Source organism: Perissodus microlepis, chromosome 13 (genome assembly GCF_051167445.1).
Source record: "Perissodus microlepis isolate ML-2025 ecotype Zambia chromosome 13, ASM5116744v1, whole genome shotgun sequence".
NCBI lineage: Eukaryota > Metazoa > Chordata > Actinopteri > Cichliformes > Cichlidae > Perissodus > Perissodus microlepis.
Window position 1 is genome coordinate 5,584,010 of NC_140473.1, and position 18,168 is coordinate 5,602,177.

At 41.6% G+C, this 18,168-nt stretch overlaps 1 protein-coding gene across 1 annotated transcript in view; it reads right to left on the reverse strand.

The window, feature by feature from the left end:
- ttc7a (tetratricopeptide repeat domain 7A) overlaps positions 1–18,168 on the reverse strand; it is a 65,865-nt gene that overhangs the window by 27,875 nt on the left and 19,822 nt on the right. Inside the window, exons 11-17 of the mRNA XM_084948006.1 lie at positions 17,896–17,979; positions 17,204–17,308; positions 10,934–11,051; positions 9,210–9,267; positions 9,033–9,105; positions 8,765–8,925; positions 1,162–1,278 (exon numbers count right to left, since the gene is read on the reverse strand). Coding sequence (XP_084804132.1) covers positions 1,162–1,278; positions 8,765–8,925; positions 9,033–9,105; positions 9,210–9,267; positions 10,934–11,051; positions 17,204–17,308; positions 17,896–17,979 — 716 coding nt within the window. The remainder of the gene's footprint in view (positions 1–1,161; positions 1,279–8,764; positions 8,926–9,032; positions 9,106–9,209; positions 9,268–10,933; positions 11,052–17,203; positions 17,309–17,895; positions 17,980–18,168) is intronic.

Consider the following 18,168-nt stretch of genomic DNA (forward strand, 5'->3'; position numbering starts at 1 on the left):
CTTTGAGTCATTGAAGTGGACCACTCCAATGTACTGGATGCAATGATTATCACCTGATGTGAGGTATGGACCATCTAAATTATTTTGCTTGTGTTCTGGTCAGTGAAATTCTAATGTGTCTAACATTTAGTATTTATTATTAGGTATAATTTTGTTTGTGTAATACATAAATAGAGTCTATGGAGGTACCTGGCGTAGCAAACTAGCTAGCATTAGCTGATGCTTTAACTTAGTGCACCACTTTTTGTCCAAATGTTGGTCAGGCGAGCACGAGACAGTCGTTGGTATCAATTCCTTCATGCTCCAGGAGCTGCCTGCATACTCTCGTCACATGAGTCCGGGAATTGCTGTGCACCAAAAGGAACACAGGACCCACCACGCCAGAATTTTAACCCAATACCTAATGTCAGTCAGGGTGCTGTTGCCTACCCTGTAGAGGCCTGTGTGTCTCTCCTCAGATACGCTTCTACAGACCTTCACTGACCCACCACCAAGAGAGAGCTCTTGAGCAATGGCATGAAGGAGCTAAAACTGATTGAGAACCCTTCTGCTGCCAAACTGACCAGATCAATATCCCAGATGTTTAACTGACTTCATGCTAAACTTTGAATAAGAAATGGTCAAAGAGTATAGTTGTTGTTCATCCTCCTAGCTCCTTCAGGAACTATGTGAAAATAAAGAGTTAGATGGGAAATTTTTACAAAGAAAATACAAATTCCATGCAAATTTTTGTCTGTAATCGTTCTACCAGCCTTCATTTATAAATAAATAGAATTTTTGCATTTGTTTTTTTTATATTTGTATTTTTGTATTGGTTTTGGTAGTGCCTTTAGTGTTCAGTTATTATGAAGGGTAATAATGAGCTTTGCTGTATGTCAGTTCTGGTATTCAAAACATGAAAAAGGTCAACATCTCAAAACCACTCAGGTCACAGGTAGAACATTATATCAGAAAAAGCATTAATGCGTGAACACACACACACACACACACACACACACACACACACACACACTGAATAACACCGCAGCAGAGACAGCCGCCCCCTCCCAGCGTCATCGTGCACAGCAGCACAGAAACTATTTGAGCTAAACAGTAATGCACATTTTGCAGCGCACGATAAACAAAGTAGCACCAATGCTTATCTCTCTTGTGCATGCTCACCTGGAGCGGCTGACATCATAGCGGCTCTGCCAGTGTTGCAACATCTCCTCACAGGTATGCAGGGCTGCAGCCGGGCCGAGCAACACCTCTTCAAGCTTTACCTTTGTGAACAGCAAACTGGAACAAGAAAAAGCCACAATGCATTTTTGTTTAAATTTGAACAGTTTTGTTTTGTTTTTATAACCAGAACATCTGTTCATATAAGATTAACTCATATGCACGTTAATCTGTAAACTGAGTGCATGAGATTGAAAGCCTTGAAACAGTTCTTATTGTTACATAAAAGATTGGAGGGGATGTAAAAGCTACCAGCTATTATCCCCTGCAACAGACTTTAACCTTATTTGGTTACAAGAGTTAGAAAATACATCACAAGACATAAATTTGCATGCAAGCATGTGTGTTTGTGCTAGTGCAGTAGCTGGGAGCTTAGAGCCCATAAACATATTGCATGTAGAATAATGCACATATGGATCAACAGAAGCAGAGACAGTAAAGATAGTCATCAACAACAACCTCTAATAGTTGTGTGTGTGTTGAGAGGCTGATGAGAGGAGGCTGTAGAGTGTTTCCGCTCGGCCCTTTTAGTTGAAGACAACTGGTTAAGTGATGTGGGAGTCTCTGATGTGAAAGAGTGTATGTCTGTGTGTTTGTGTGTGTGTGTGTTTGTGTGTGTTTGCCGTTGTGTGTGTGTGTGTAGTAATTGCCAGAAGGGGCTCTCAGAGGATGGGGTCTGTCATGGGCATCACTCATCCATGAGTGTGAGGAGGGAGAGAGGGAAAGAGGCAGAGAGACTATGGTGTTTGCAACATCTGACGCCAAGCTGTCCACTGCCTCTGTTGAAGGCTCCTCCAATTATTCTGTGCTCTCCTGTCAAGGGGGAGGGAGGGAGTCTGGAGGGGGGAGGCGGTGGGATGAAGAAGAGATGGATGAAGTGATGGAGGGAAGGTGAGGATCAATGGCTGAGCGAAAGGAGTTCGTGTCAGGGGAGAAAACTCTTGTTGAAATGCGCCTCGTTACTGACTCACGGGTCGGTGCACGGCTGGGAGAAGGGAGTGTGTGCGGAGGGTGTGAAGCAATGATGGAGGGATTTTTGAAAAGAAAAAAATGTACGAGTGTGGGAGGAACGGGGTTGGATTTGCTGACATGCAGATGACAAGTGCTGCCGAGGGACGCTGAGTTAAGGATACGCCTGCCAGTAGGAGTCCACCAGAGTGTGTACGTGTGGTTGTGTGCATCTCTCTAGACTCCCCGTTACCGGTGTGACAAAGCGTTTAGAAGCTTTGTGATGATGTAAACCCATCTAAGTGTTAAGATGTGACAAAGTGTGTGTGTGTGGGTGTATCTCACGTGAACAAAGAACCGCGTAACCTGAAAGTTTGTAATTATTTTCTAATAAAGCTGCTGAGTTTCAAATGAGCATGTAAAACTTATATTGTGTAATGTTTGTACAACAAATAATATAAATTTCATACTCATTCACAGATAAATTACAGTAATCTTGCTTTTTTCTTCCAGTCAGTTTCAATTTGTCATTAATGAAACCCACTCCTTCATGGTAATTTCAAAATAAGAGCTTGCAAAGAAATAAATTTGCAAGTTTCTTCTGAAACTGAAAGAAAACTAGAGTTCATAGGAGGCCATTAATATGGTTAATGGAGCTACATAACTAAAAAGTGCTTTGAAATCAGCAAAGATACCCTGTTGTTCTGAATCCCTTGTTTAATTTAATGAAGTTCAAGTTATTGTATATTGTGCACACTCACTGACCACTCTCTAATCAGCCAAAGGTGATTTAAGTATTGGTGCCAGACGGGCAGGTCTGAGTATTTCAGGAACTGCTGATCTATTTGGATTTTCCCGCATAACCATCTCTAAGCTTTGCAGGGAATGGTGAAAATGCCTTGTTGATACCAGAGATCTAAGGGAAGATTGGCCAGAGTGCTTCAACCTAATAGGATGGAAACAGGGGCTCAAACAACCAATTGCCACAACCAAGGCATCCATCTATGAACACACAAGAGATGAAACCTTAAAGCAGACAAGCTACAGCAGCAGAAGACCACAGCGGGTACCTCTCCTGTCAGCTCAGGCTACAATATACACAGGCTCCCCTAAACTGGACCACAGAGGACTGGAAAAATGTTGCTCTGTTGCAACATTATGATGGTAGCATCACAATTTGGCCTAAACAACATGAAAACATGGATACAATATAATCAAATGAACGATAAAACTAAAAAGAAATGTCTCTTGCTGCTTTAATATCCTGCATCTTTTAGAATATTCAAAGGACTGGCTCACCTCAATATAACGCTCTTCCATTGTACTGAAGCGCCTAAAGTGCTTTATACAACATGTCTCATTAACCCAAGAATTTTCCCCTATATTTAAGTGTTTTCTCTGATGATTTCATCAGGAGCAACTCAGAGTTCAGTATCTTCTTCAAGAATACTTTGGCATGCAGACTAGAACAACCAGGAATTAAACCAACAACCCTCAAACTAGTAGATACCCTGCTCCACCTCTGGAGCCATAGCCACCCACAACAACAAACATCTTCAAGAAGATGGTTGTCATTTTCTATCAACTAAATCTTATTTGTAGAGCTCCAAGTGTTCCTCTGCATAAACACTATGAGTTCAGCTCTTGAGTTCCCACTATATGTGAGCTGTTTGCAGACGTTGTTAGGTGCAATGTTGCATCAAAAAATATTTTTGGGAGACAGCGGATGGTGCATTACACGCCTCGCTTCCCTCATGCAATATGGCAAACACACCATCCCGATTTGCTGGTCTATTTAAGCTGTAAATTTCCCATATTTCCCGCTGATATGTCAATGCTGCCACAACTGCCCTGCATTGCTGCTTGCTCTTTCAACCCATCCACCACCCCGGCATCTACCTGTAGGCTTCATGGCTAGATTAGACCATCATCATTCCCTAGATGCCAGTTTCTAACTATATTCTGCTACTGTAACAAATAATCAAACGCGAGTTTTTGGACCTCTGGAAAGTGTTGAAAGGCTTTTGAATAATGTTTGGAGTGCTAAATTTCACTGGGCTGCACTACTTTTGATAAAAACTGGAGTTAAAATGATGGGAAAAGCTCAATTAATTTCATTACTTGCATCTTTTATGTACAAATATTGTCATCATTTACTAGTTAATTCCAATAGCTTTTACTTGTTGGTAAAAGTAAAAGCAACTGGAGTATACTTTCAGATTAAAAGCTTAAAAAGGGATGTGTTTTGCCCTTTCGGTTAGTGAAAGGCTTCAGTAGCATCAAACATGATGAACGTCGTCTGAAAAACAGCAAAGTGAAGCAAACTGTTACAACGGAAAGGTTGAAAAAGATGTTTGCAATCAAGACATTTTTATTCTTGTAGCAATCAGAAAACAGGAACATCGGCATATGAAATTGGTAAAATTAGGAAAAGATGTCACCGTCACTGATATAGGGCTTCTAATATGGAATATTAGATGGTATAAAACAAAAAAAAAAACAAGTTTGTTGAAAATATAGCACAGTAAAGTCATATATTCATTCTCCAGCGTGTTTTTGCACGATTAATTCACTGTGAACATAAAAAAGAAATATCAACTGATCTAAGTCATCCAAGGATAGAGCCTTTTCCTCTATTACAATCAGTGCTCTCCCTCACAGCTCCACAACAGACAGATTTCATCAAGATTACAACATTCAAAACTGCACATGAAATTACAAAGGCTGTCATTTCCAGCCTCCTGGGAGTGAGCCTGGTGTGTGCAGAGTGGAGTGTTTGAGGATGCATAGCAGTGAGTAGTGTAGCTCAGAGTAAGAGCTCAGTGGTGGCTGGCTAAGAGCGGTGAGCACCAGCGTAAACTCCATATAAAAATAGCTAATAATGTTCCTTAGAAAAAGTGGTACATGTACAGTATTACTCATTCTGCACTCCCACAGATCAGAGTGCGGATACTCTACAGGCAGATGGGTGCACGCATACACACAGAAAAGTGCACGTGTGCGTCACACTCGAGTATATGATGAGTATACAGATATACAGTATGCACATCCATAGAGAATAACACGCAAGACCCATGCTTGCTCAGAGCACACAGTAATCCAGGCCTGCATGTGCAGGCTAACACATGCTTGTGCAGAATCACACACACACACATGTAGCAGTACACGCTCCTGCTGCAACATCCCGTTAGATGAATGCAGAATCAAAGGCTGGGATTAATCATTCTCTTTAATACAAACTGTGAGACCACAATCACTGTCTCTACTCCTCTCTCTCCCTCTCATACACACACATGCACACATGCAACCCTCCCCCCTCGTCCCTGTATTGCCTCAGCTCTCTCAATCTGTAGCAGAATCCCATTTCACATTGAAATGCATGCCTCTTTACTGAGTGATTAAAATTTCAAAGAAAAGGGAGAAATGGAGACTGAAAGATAAAAAAATGAGAGACAAGAAAAAGAAGAGAAAGAAAGAAGGAGATAGGATGAGACGGAGAGACAGAAGACGGCAGAAGCCGGGGGTAGAGGATGTGGGAGAAAAAGGAGGAAGGAGAAATTGTGTATGCTACAGTGAGCTGACAGTTTGCTGTGGTGCAGAGAGGCAGTGGCAAACAAGAATCACACACATGCATGCACACATGCAGTGACACACAAACATGCATGAGCAAGATTACGATCTCAAACACACGGTCGCATCCTCTTCGCCTCCTCCACAGCAGACAAGAACACACACAAAGCACACACATGCACGACTGTCGCGGAATGCGAGCTTTGATCTCAGATGCTCGCTCACGTATTCAAAGCACATGATATTCAATGAGCTCGTTACTGAGAAAACACATCCTTTCACACCAAGTCTTTGGATCTTTTATTCTCTGACTCTGAGGTCTGCAAATGGGCCTCAGTCCAGATGGTCCAGAATGTTCTAGGATGGATTTAGGACCATGTTTCTGTTTGCAGTGGCTGGTTGCATTGCATTGCAAGTTCAGTGATACAGTGTTTGCAAAAGGCCTACATAATATTTGACTATTCCTCTCTGTCTGCATGGAAACAAGCATATTCTGTAGGTTCAGGTGGAGACATTGATGCATTACTATATAAATTTGAGATTTAACACTGGTGTGCCTATTAAAAACCTGAGATGGCTCAGTCAGTGAGCTAAAAAGCTGCTGCCGCACAGTCACACAACAGTGTCATCTGCATAGAAATTTAGTTAATTTTTTAGGAAAAGCTATTCTTGCCTGTACATATCCACACAACTCAATAACACCACCAGGTTACAACTTGCTAGCTATATAGGTAACACTGAAACTAAATTTATCTGGCTTTCCTCACTAATTTATTATGTAAAGGCTAGCTGGCTAAGGGTGAGAAAGAAAGCGAAAAGAAGACAGAAGATAGATTCAATTTTGAATAGTTAAAATTAACCGATTGAGGCAGATACTAGCAGCTAGCAACTAGCATTTTGAGTTGCACTTCTGGTGACTCTTCTTTTGGCTCTTTTTTTGGTCTCCACCTACTTCATCATAAGCTGCCAAAATGCTCCACTTCATCTGACTGGCTTCATATACATCACTTAAAAAAAAAAAGTAAAAACAGCTACTGCGAATAAAAATAGGATAAGAGAGAGGATATCAAGAAGCTAATCAGCTGCTAGCTGCTGCTGCTAAAACAGCTGCTAAGAGAGCAGCTGAGGGAGATGCAGAAGGGAACACACTGACACTAGAAAATCTTTCAGTATAAAGCTAATGCAAAAAAAAAAAAATATTCACCAGTGCCCTGCTCATAACTTTATCTTTGTAATCCAACTTAGACCAGCTATCACTTTAGCTATAATGTTTTTAAGCTATTATGCGCTTCATGATTATTGATTGGCTAATAGTTTGGGCTTAAGCAAGTAGAGCCAGCCTATTCACATCGCTACTGTATGCCTCTCTCTCCACTAATAATGGCTTAGTTTCAATGTGTATTACTGACTTGACAGTAAAATTATTACTAGTATTACAGATGAATAAATCTTACAGGTAATAATAAATAATACATCTGGTAAACCTCGATTAATGATTCATTTGTTCCTTTCAGGAAACTACCAACAAAAAGATATGTTTCCTTTTTTCTTTCCTTTTTTTCTGACTCAGTGTCTTGGTAGTGATCTGTAACAACAGTTTGGAAACAACAACGATGCTGCCTGCTCTATCCATATGACCTCATGGTTACCGGGACGATGGGGATTCCTGGCGCAGAGAGTGATGTGATTGGCTGAGCCCGGAAAAGAGCTCTTAAATGGGTCAAAGCAGTCAAGTGTCTCTGCGAAGGACGTGTGTGTGTCTAAGAGTGTGTGATTGTGCATCGAGACAGTGGGAGAACGCATGCGAGCTACCGACTGTACCTACAGCACAGATCGGTAAATCAGTTCTGTAATCAACAGTGTCTTTCCTGGATCCTCCCACTCTGTGTTTTTCTCCTTCTGTCAGGCTCTCGTGTCCTTCCTTCCTTTCGCTCTTTGATCAGTTTTGTTGTTTTTTTTCTTGTCTGCATTTCCTCTCCCTCCTGATCTATGGATGCACCCCATCTGTCTGCTCTGCGACCGTGGAGGCCAACACTGACCCCAAATGGCTGTACTCTGTAATGCTTGACTGGGCTTTGAGATAGAAAGAAAACACATCAGAAAGATGATACAACATGCTTCCAAATTATTGTTAGTGTGAAATAATTGGCCTTGATAGTTGATGTTGTCAGTGTCAGATACAATAGAGCTTTTTCCACTGCTAATGAGCATGTTTTTTTTTTTTAGATGTTTTTGTGCCGGATGACTAGAATTATGTGAGTGAAATACTGTTAGGAAAGAAACCAGAGCTATGGGCTCATGCTGCAACCAACCTGCTTCAAATGCGTTCCAATCAAACCGGATTCTAATTAAAAATCTTTCTTATCACTTTCTCATACTTATGATCTTGCGTACTTTGCCTACTACAATACTTTATCTATTAACTCTGGTATACTTTAAAAGTCTTGGTCGAATATGATTCTGCACAAAGGTGAAGAAATGGTTAGTAATACCAGCCCTGAAGCCAAAGGTCAAAGGTTCAAGCCCTTAAACCTGCAACATGTCCTTTCACATCACTACTTTGCTCCATGCCCAAAATGAGTTCACTTTAATTGTCAAAGTGTGTGTGCTTAGCGTAGCGGACAGGTGGGTTTATGTGTTAGGACGTCTTAGCTCAGCCAGGACAGCAGCGCTTAGGTCTGGGTCAGAGCTGCAGTGTTAAAAGGGTAAGGGTGTATGAGGGGCATCGGTACCGCAATGCAGACTTCCACTCTGGCACGTCTAAATAAGGCTTCAAGTGTGTGTGTGTGTGTGGTGTGTGCTTGGCCTTTTGTGTAGCGGAGCAGACACCCTATCCCTATGGAGAGGACTGGTGTTAGGATAGAACCTGGCTGCACCACTCTCCGGAGCTCTCTTACACACACACTTAAAAAACAATCTACAAAGTGTTAGAAGTGCAGCGATCGATTGAGTTATCCTCAGTCCACCAACATTTTCTGTTGCGTACGTGTGTGCATGTGTGTGTGTGGGATGGCATAGTAGGTTTTACTTGAAGTTGTCAGGGTGCTGGCCAAGGGCCAAAGTAAGGGTGTCCAGAGCATGACGGTGGTGTTTCTGGGCACTGAGCAGCAGGGTGAGCAGGTGGAGGGAGTGTAAGTCATCCCCACAGAGAGATAAAGCTGCCTGAAGGGGCTCCATAGCTGCTGATACCTGCCAGATAAACACCAAATTTGTCAAAAAGAAAAAGAAAAAAAAACAAGTTTGTCAAAAAAAACAAAAAATAAGCTTCAGTATTGATTCCATTGGCTTGCTTTTACCTGGCGTACGATGGCCAGCTGCAGAGCCAGGTACATGGCAATCTGCGCATCCTGAGGGTCCAGTGAATGAGCTCTGTAGAGGGAAGACAAATAGCTCAGTGAGGGTGGACTGTTGAACTGTGTGGCTCGCTTGCGTGGCTGAAACACGTGATAGAGAATGAAACAAGCCTGACTTACTTTTTCAAAGCATTTAGTGCCTTTTTGTTGAAGTCGTTTCGGTCTGTGGTCAGAGAAGCTGCAGGAAAAATGGGAAATTTACAATTTCAGATAAAAATAAAAGCTGATGATGGACCACGGTTCAAGCAAGTTAAAACAAGAGTTGGAATAAGGGGCAGTTATATGAAGGCCTGTGTCTTGACAAGTAGCTTAGACAGTCCATCATTGTTGAAACTATTTCCTATTAGCCAGAAATGAGACCTACCGTATTTTTCGGACTAATAAAGCGCACTTAAAATCCTTTAATTTTCTCAAAATCGACAGTGCGCCTCATAATCCGGTGCACCGCATGTATGAATTCTGGTTGTGCTTACTGGCCTTGAACCAATTTTATGTGGTACACGGCGCTCAAAAATCTGTTTTAGTCAAATAATGTTTTAGTATGACTTTGGTAAGCTACGAAGCCGCACCGCCTGATGGCTTGCCGGAGCATTACGGCTACCTTAGTCAGGAGCCTCGAGGAGTAATCTGGGTCCAAAACTCCGTCAGCTTCAGGTCCCAAAGTCAAACGAACACTGCAGCATCACTGAGAGTTAAAAACTGTCTAAATTCTTTCATCTTTAATAAAATGATCAGTGTTGCTGCTTTACCAGGTGTAACAATTAAGTTTAACATCCAGGCATCCATGAAACCGGAAATTCTGAAATTTTACGGAGTTAGCAGAAAGTTAGCTCGCTATTTTTTACCTTAATATAATATACCATGTTCTGACTGAGAGATTTCTGAAACATTAAAACTTACAGCTCTGCTATCACAATAAAAGTTAACGTGGCAGGATGCTGTAAACAAATCAAACTTCAGTCGGGAGAACAACTGAGATAATCCATCCACAATACGAGGTTAGTCATTAATATACTGCAACAACATGGGAATAGAGCAGCTGTGAGATAATTCTACATTAATGGATCAATGGTACGGAAGACGTGGAAGCAAGAAGAATGAGTTGAGTAAAATTTGACTTATCTGACTGTTTTGTTTCGCTTAATGCGCCTTATAATCCGGTTCGCCTTATGGTCAGAAAAATACGGTAAATTGTGTCCTATGGAACAGCTCAAACTCATCACAAGGTTTTCTAGCTAGCTGCCTTCACCTACACTTCACTTACAGTTTTGCATTATGCTGATTGACGCTCAGGTTTTAGATTGCTCCAACGCTCCATTTCGTATGAGGTCAATGAGAGCAGATATCCCGAATTCACTACACTCAGGGCAAAGCTCTGGCTGTGGACATAGTTTCCCTACACTTGTTGCTCGGTTCCTTTTTTCGGGAGCAGTTTGAAAAAAGAATACCAGGAAATAAACTTGTTTCAGAGAGTGGATGAACTGACAGGTTTTATAAAGGTCCAGTCTAATATAAGGCAAACATGAATTATTGAATCAGGCAATGCTACTCTCACAGACCCAGAATAAAAAGTCCCATAGACAGTAAGATCTAGTTAACACTTGTCGACTAAGCTATTTCCTGCTGGCAGCGGACAGAATTTAAACTGTGTCCATTGGAAATCAAATGAACCCAACATCAGCCCTGAACTCATTACAAGGTTTTGTAGCTGGCTGCCTTCTTCTTTGCATGACCACAAACTGCTGCTTTTCTCAGGGAATTCCAAACAAATGACCAGTGGTATTGTTTTTATTTTGGACAGGATGTTCTCCATATATTTCTTCAGATTGTGTGGTGAGATTTACCATCAGAGGCCTGCAGACTGCAGCAGAGTCCCAGAGCCAGGTAGGCTTTAGGCAGAAATTCTCCTGCTTCCTCCCCCATAGACACCACACTCTGGGACAGAGCCTCTGCCTCCTTGATCTGCATACACACATAAACACATTAACCTCTGAAGGATGTTAGCTGGGATGAATATGCGGCAGAGGGATGAGGAAAAACACCCAAGTTGAATCAATTTTTGGTGCAACAATAAGCTACATGGAGATTGGTCTGTTCGAAGCATCGCGCAGAACTGTCTCTTTGTCTTCGATCTCTTTGCGTAATCCCCAGCTGACTCTGTGATGTGGAGATCAGTGCTCTGTAGAAGCCATACCATCTGTTACAGTCGACTCAGTCGACTTCTTGTTCTTTTTGGGGCTTTTGTGGCTCTTTGAGACTCTGGTTGCGAAGCTGGGATCAATCACATGCCTCCCTCATGGGTGAGCATGATGGATAAGACTGATAAAACTCATAAAAATAAAAATAAAAAAATCTATATTTGCTGTGTGAATTGTGAGGTACTGTAAAGTGAGCTGAAAACTTTGCCAGTCTGTCCAGCAAAATGTGTCTGCGATGCAGTGGGGAGGGACGTGAGTTTAGTGCGAGGACAGTCCGGACAGATTTGCTTGAAGGACAGCGCAGAGTTTGCTGAAGGACACACACGCTCGCCCACACACACAGCAGTAGACTGCAGGCGGTGTGTGGCTCAGCCGAGCCGAGGTGCTCTGAGCTGAGGAAAAAGTGTGTCACTCCGTGTGAGGTATGGCTGGTGGCGGGCGGGCGGGCAGGTGGGTAGATGGGCGTGGGTGGAGGTGGGGGGGTAATGCCTTTGACAGCACACCAGTGCAACAGCAAGCAAACTGCTCTGACACCCCCCCTCCGCTTCATGTCCTCCTCCTCCCTTCATCCTCCTCCTCTGTTCTCTCTCCCTTCCTCTGAATCCAGCCCTCGCTCTTTTAAAGCCTGCGCACAATAGACCAGCCGTTTACACGCGGACCCTGTCTGTGCACGTTTTAGGCAGATTATGATTTTGTTTTGTTTTTTCTCCTCCCCTTGAACAGTGTGGAGAAAGAACACGTCGCCATTGTCGGTGGAAAACCTTGAATCTGCAAAAACTGCTCTTCAGGAATTTAGAAAAGCAGCTTTACGTGCAAGATCGAGAGTCCCACAGTTCATGGTGATGTCACTGGTTTGGGGGATTTCAGATATGTCTACAAGAAACCTACGAAAAACCAAAGAAAAGAGCAAAAAATGTTAAAATACGTAACGTTGTTGGCTGCAGTAAATATCAGCCCAGACTGTCCAGTGGAGCTGATGGTGGATAACAGTGGCACATTTATGTAATGCCACACTGCACTACGACCATAGTGTCCCATTGTGATTACGGCTGTAAGCTCCTTAGTGTTTCCAGCCTGCCATGATCTCCAGCCACTGACAGATGTGCTCTCTCCATTTGCCTCTGTTAGCTCCACTTTTCTAATCTCTCTTTCTCTCTCCAACTCCCTGTCTCCCTCTACACTAAATAACACTGTTGGTGTTATTTTCTCTTTCCTGCTGAGATCATGCACTGAAGGAGTATCCAAGCAGGCCCGGGATTCACAGTAGTGCACGATCTGATATCCTCGTGTTGGTGTTGTTCCCAGATCATCATACTAAATGTTGTTCCAGGATCAACATTGCAAGTGACCAATCAGAATGTTGTGACGTCATACTTTTGCGACTTCGGGAAAAACCGGCGTAAAACAAAAAACTGTACTTAAGCTGCGTGAAACCGCCTCTGTCCGCCAATCAACGGACCCTGACCCTGACTCTAACCCTAACCCTAACCGTAACCCTTTAATAAACGGTAAGCAGAATTGATATTGTCCTTGCAACATTGGAATTTCATAAATGCACGAATGGCTTGGCGCGCAAAAGAATAACGTCACAACAATGTGATTGGTCACTTGCAATGTTGAACCTGGAACAACATTTTCATGATGGTCTGGGAACAACACCAACACGAGGATATCAGATCATCCCACAGTAGTAGTGTGTAACTGCCTGACTGACCCCAGCATCAATCCCAAATATCAGGGGTCTCGAACTCCAGGCCTCGAGGGGCCGGTGTCCTGCAGTTTTAGATCTCACCCTGGGTCAACACACCTGAATCAAATGATTAGTTCATTAACAGGCCTCTGGAGAACTTCAAGACATGTTGAGTAGGTAACTTAGCCATTTAAATCTGCTGTGTTGGATCAAGGACACATCTAAAACCTGCAGGACAACGGCCCTCGAGGTCTGGAGTTCGAGACCCCTGCCAAATATTAAGGACCCGGTGATGTCGTCTTACAACTTTTGATCAGCACATTAGACGCACTATGCAATTCTGTGACTCCATTTTATGTTATATTCTTGTAAGTACTAGCCGAAGCTGACCATGTGCAAGAAAACTGCTTCCTTGGGAATTAAGAAGGTAAGCAGCAGCCAGGTGGTGCTAATCAAATGCACTTGATGAACTAATCATCAGCAAGTATGAGCATCTCTTAACACAAAGCTAAATGTTCCCAAGAGGGAAAGAAACTGCAAAAATCCCAGCAGCTACATCTCAGACTCTACAGACCTCAGCCAGCATGTTAAATGTTAAAATTCATGACAATACAATTAGAAAAAGAGTGAAGAAGTATGGCTAGTTGGAAGGTCTGCCAATTGGGTCGAGTGATGTTTTTGTGACAAAGCTAGAGCTCTGCAGCAGAAAAACTAACCACAAAAAGTCATTTTATCCCAATAATCTTAGTTTTATAATTGTTAAAAAAGCAAAGCTGTTCTGTTTTCCAACTACTTAAATCTTTTAGTAGCACTAAACCATGGGCTGTTTCAAGCATCTGACTGAGGGTGTAAAAATGTTTTTAACTGACACCCACAAAGCAGTGGAGAACTATAAAATGATATCAAATGGCTTCCAGCTTGTAATTCCCACTTTCCAAAATGGCATTAAGAAACGTCAGTTGAGGACAACTGTGAAAAGAAAGGCAAGCTCTGGAAGAACAAATTTACATGGCTGCTGGATAGAAAGGCAACGTAAAACCCCCATATGACTGCAAATTAGCTAAAAGAAGGTTTAACTGACATGAGTGTGGTAGTGCACCATTTCACAACGCAGCTCTGATGCACAAACAAGAAACGCAAGCTCAAGTTTTCCGACTAGTCCCTATAGATTCCGGACGTGAACATCAGTAAAAATTTGGGAGGAGATCTTAAAAAGGCTGTGGTTGCAAGTCAGGCTCAAAATATATCTCTATATCTCTCTCTCTGTCTCTCTCTCTCTATATATATATATATATACCATAAATACGTGTGAACTTGATCTTCCATTTCTGAAGTTTAAAATAAAGCAACGGTACACTAAGATTTGTTTCCTGCTGTATTTGCCGCACGTTGTTTCATTTTAAAACTAATGAACTACATCATTTGCTTGTGGCTTCCCACACTTTTGCATACTGTTTTGCAGGCTGGTTGTGTGACAAGCCTTTTACGCTGTCAGCATCTCTGTCAGTTATGAGCCTTCACATTATCAAGAAATAACACTCAATCACGCTAGCTGCTCCTTGCCTTGAGCTAAATGCTAATACCAGACTGCTAATATACTTACCGTGACAGTGCTGACATGCAGATGTTACCAGATGTAAAGTAAATGTTAAGCTTTGAGGGCAGATGCAGGGCTGCGTGCATGACTTAATTGAAAAGAGCTAATTAGTATGTATGAATGTAATTGCTAAATCCGTTTTAAGAAGAAGAGACGTGAAAGTCGTTGTCATGTGGCAAACAGGGCTGCTTCATTACGGCAAAAATAATAATCACAGTTATTTTGGTGAATATAGAAACCTTGATTTTTAAGATCTCCACCGTGCTTGACATGTGATATGAGGTTTTGTTGGCCAAACATGGTGCTGTGTATCATTGCTAAACATGATCTAGACCAGGGATGTCCAACTCCAGTCCTACAGAGCTACTGTCCTGCAGCTTTTAGATGCATCTTTGTTCTGACACACCTGAATCAAATGAATAGCTTGTTACCAGGCCTTTTCCTAACTTGATGGCATGCTGAAGAGGTAATCCAATCATTTGATTCAGCTGTGTTGGAGTAAAGATACATCTAAAAGCTGCAGGCCAGTATTTCTCTAGGATTGGAGTTGGACACTTCTGTTCCAGACGTCGTGTGGTTTGTCCAGATGCAACACAAAGCTGAGCAGTGCTGCAATGTCTTTCTCATGGCAACACTTCCAAGCAAGCCATACTTTTTCAATCTTTTTCCAATTTTACTCATGAACTTTAACATTGTAACTGTAGAGTTTATGATGTTTATGATTGAAATTTCTCTGCAGATTCCTCCTTGGTATTGAGTTAACACACACCTGAATGGTCCAAACCATCAATTGCTGCTAATTACCCTTTTAATTCCTATGGGTCCAATATGGTTGTACTTGGTTTTTCACTTAGTTTGCTGCTTTTGGATTTTGCATTGGTTTTGATAATTAAATAATAGCATTTTGTATGTCATGTTTTACTTTTATTGCCATGTGTAGATGTGATTTGCAAAACAAAAAGTTCAAAAAGTAGGACCGAAATGAGAGAACAGTCAATGTAACAATAAATCAGTCATACTTTGTGTTTCATTAATGCAAATTTCTTTTGATGTTTATATTGGAAATCCCGGACACAGGATGTATGAGGATATATTTGCTACTCTGCATCTCTGTGTCACTTCTTTATAGTTAATGGCATAATTTCCAGCACACTGCAAAACAGACAAGGAAAACAGCTCCACCTACAGAAATGTATACATAGAAAATTTACACCACAACATGTATGCCTGGGAAATTTAGTCCAAACATCGCAGCAAAAGTCAAACAACATAAACATTTTTTTAAAATATAATAATTATTATTATATAACTGCCAAGTCTTACAGATCTGCCCCTAAAAGTACATGTCATGCCAACAAAGGAAATCATCAGCATTCTAATCAAAGCATTTTTCAACCATTTTTTTCAACCAAGTTCTCTTTCCTTTATTTAAGCATTGAATAGATTTTTCTATCAACTGATCAGAAGCATAGACATCTGTTAAGTAAAGTACAGGCTCTTGGTAAATGCATTGAGGAAATTAATGACTGGTTGTGCCACAATTTTCTCCAGCTAAACAAAAACAAAACTGAAGTAATAGTCTTTGGTGCCAAAGAAAAATGATTACAGGTCACCAGAGAACTTCAATCTATACACCTAAAAACCACAAACCAGGCGAGAAATTTGGGTGTAGTGATGGATGCAGACCTAAACTTAGAAAAACACATTAAGACAATAACAAAATCAGCTTACTATCACCTCAAGAATATTTCAAGGATAAAAGATCTGATGTCTCAACAGGACCTGGAAAAACTAGTCCATGCATTCATCTTTAGTAGGCTTGATTAGTGTAACAGCATCTTTACAGGTCTACCTAAAAAATCAGTCAGACATCTACAGCTCATTCAGAACTCTGCTGCTCGAGTCCTCACTAAGACCAAAAAAGTGGACCACATCAGTCCAGCTCTGAGGTCTTTACACTGGCTGCCTGTCCGTCAGAGGATAGACTTTAAAGTTCTGATGCTGGTCTATAAAGCTCTGAATGGTTTAGGACCAAAATACATCAGTGACCTCCTGACCCAGTATGAACCTTCCAGATCCCTCAGGTCATCTGGATCAGGTTTTTTATCAGTTCCCAGAGTCAGAACCAGACACGGAGAAGCTGCATTCAGCTTTTATGCTCCTTATATCTGGAACAAACTCTCAGAAAGCCTCAGATCAGCTGAAACACTCAGTTTATTTAAATCCAGGTTGAAGACTCACCTATTCTCAGCTGCATTTGAATAAAACACCAAATCCACACTTTTAAGCTTAAATTTCAAAACTTACATTTTACTACTGATTTTATCTACTGTTCTGATTTTATCTACTGTTTTTTTTTTTAAATCAATTTTAAATCATGCTTTTTATTTGTTTTCGTTTTTAATGTCTCTGTAAAGCACTTTGAATCACCTTGTTGTTGAATTGTGCTATATAAATAAACTTGCCTTGCCTAAAGCTCTTTGCCTGAATGAGCTGCAGACCAATCATGCTTCTGCAAGTAGCAGCTGCAAAAAGCCAAATTAGCCAGAAATAATTTAAAAGTATTTAAGTTGAAGTTTGTGCTTTTTCCCCCCCTTTTTTTGCAAGTAGATGTTACGTGTGTAATTACCCAATGCAGCTGATCAATGCAGACTTTAGCAGCCAACAAGGGCAACGAAGGGTCTTCTGGTCTCATCCTGGCACACTCTTTAAATACAGATACAGCACCAACCCCCTGAAACGCACACACACATACACGGAAATGTCAATGACAAATTGTGATTAATGAACAAACAGCAGCCACTTATCATGCAGCCACAGATGACATGGATCGCTTTTGAGCGACCGTATCAAACATACATTAACTGTCCTCACACAGCCCTAATAGACCCATTTAGACACATGGTCACTTAATACATGTAGGTCAATCATTAATGGACCACGTGCACGTGCACATGCGTGAGCACATGTGCACGTGCACGCCCGCTGGCCCTAAATAGAAGCAGATCTGACAACACTGAGGCGTTCCCTCTCCTTCTAGGGAGCAGCCTATTTCTAGATCTCACCATTGATCTGCAGTCACTTTATCATGCAATCCACATCAATTTTTCTGTCACACACATGGCTCTGTGCGCACACACACGCAGACACAGACACTTAGAGACTGAAAGAGCACTGTGAGGTATTCTGAGGACTCCCATTTAAAAAATGTGCCTTTTTAAGATTACATTTCATTGCCATGAATACCTAGATAGAAAGAATAGATAGCTATCTCCTTTGGGTGTGATGTGGTGTTTGATTTAAACGGAGAAATGAGCTCACTTTCCGGGCGGCCATGAGTGACAGGCCCAGCTGGTGCCACAGGTGAAACTCGTTGAATGAAAACTTCATGGCTCGTTCCAGACACTGCGAGGAGAAAAACAAATACACAAACATGTTTAAGTTATGAAACTTTGTACAAGTTATGAAACTTTGTACAAGTAGAGTGCGCCGATAAGAGTGGACGGTTCGGTGTGGACATTAAGCTTTTTGTTTTCCTTTACAGTCACAAAGCTGAATGGCCACTGTTCGTAGCCACATTCCTCTCGCTCAAAA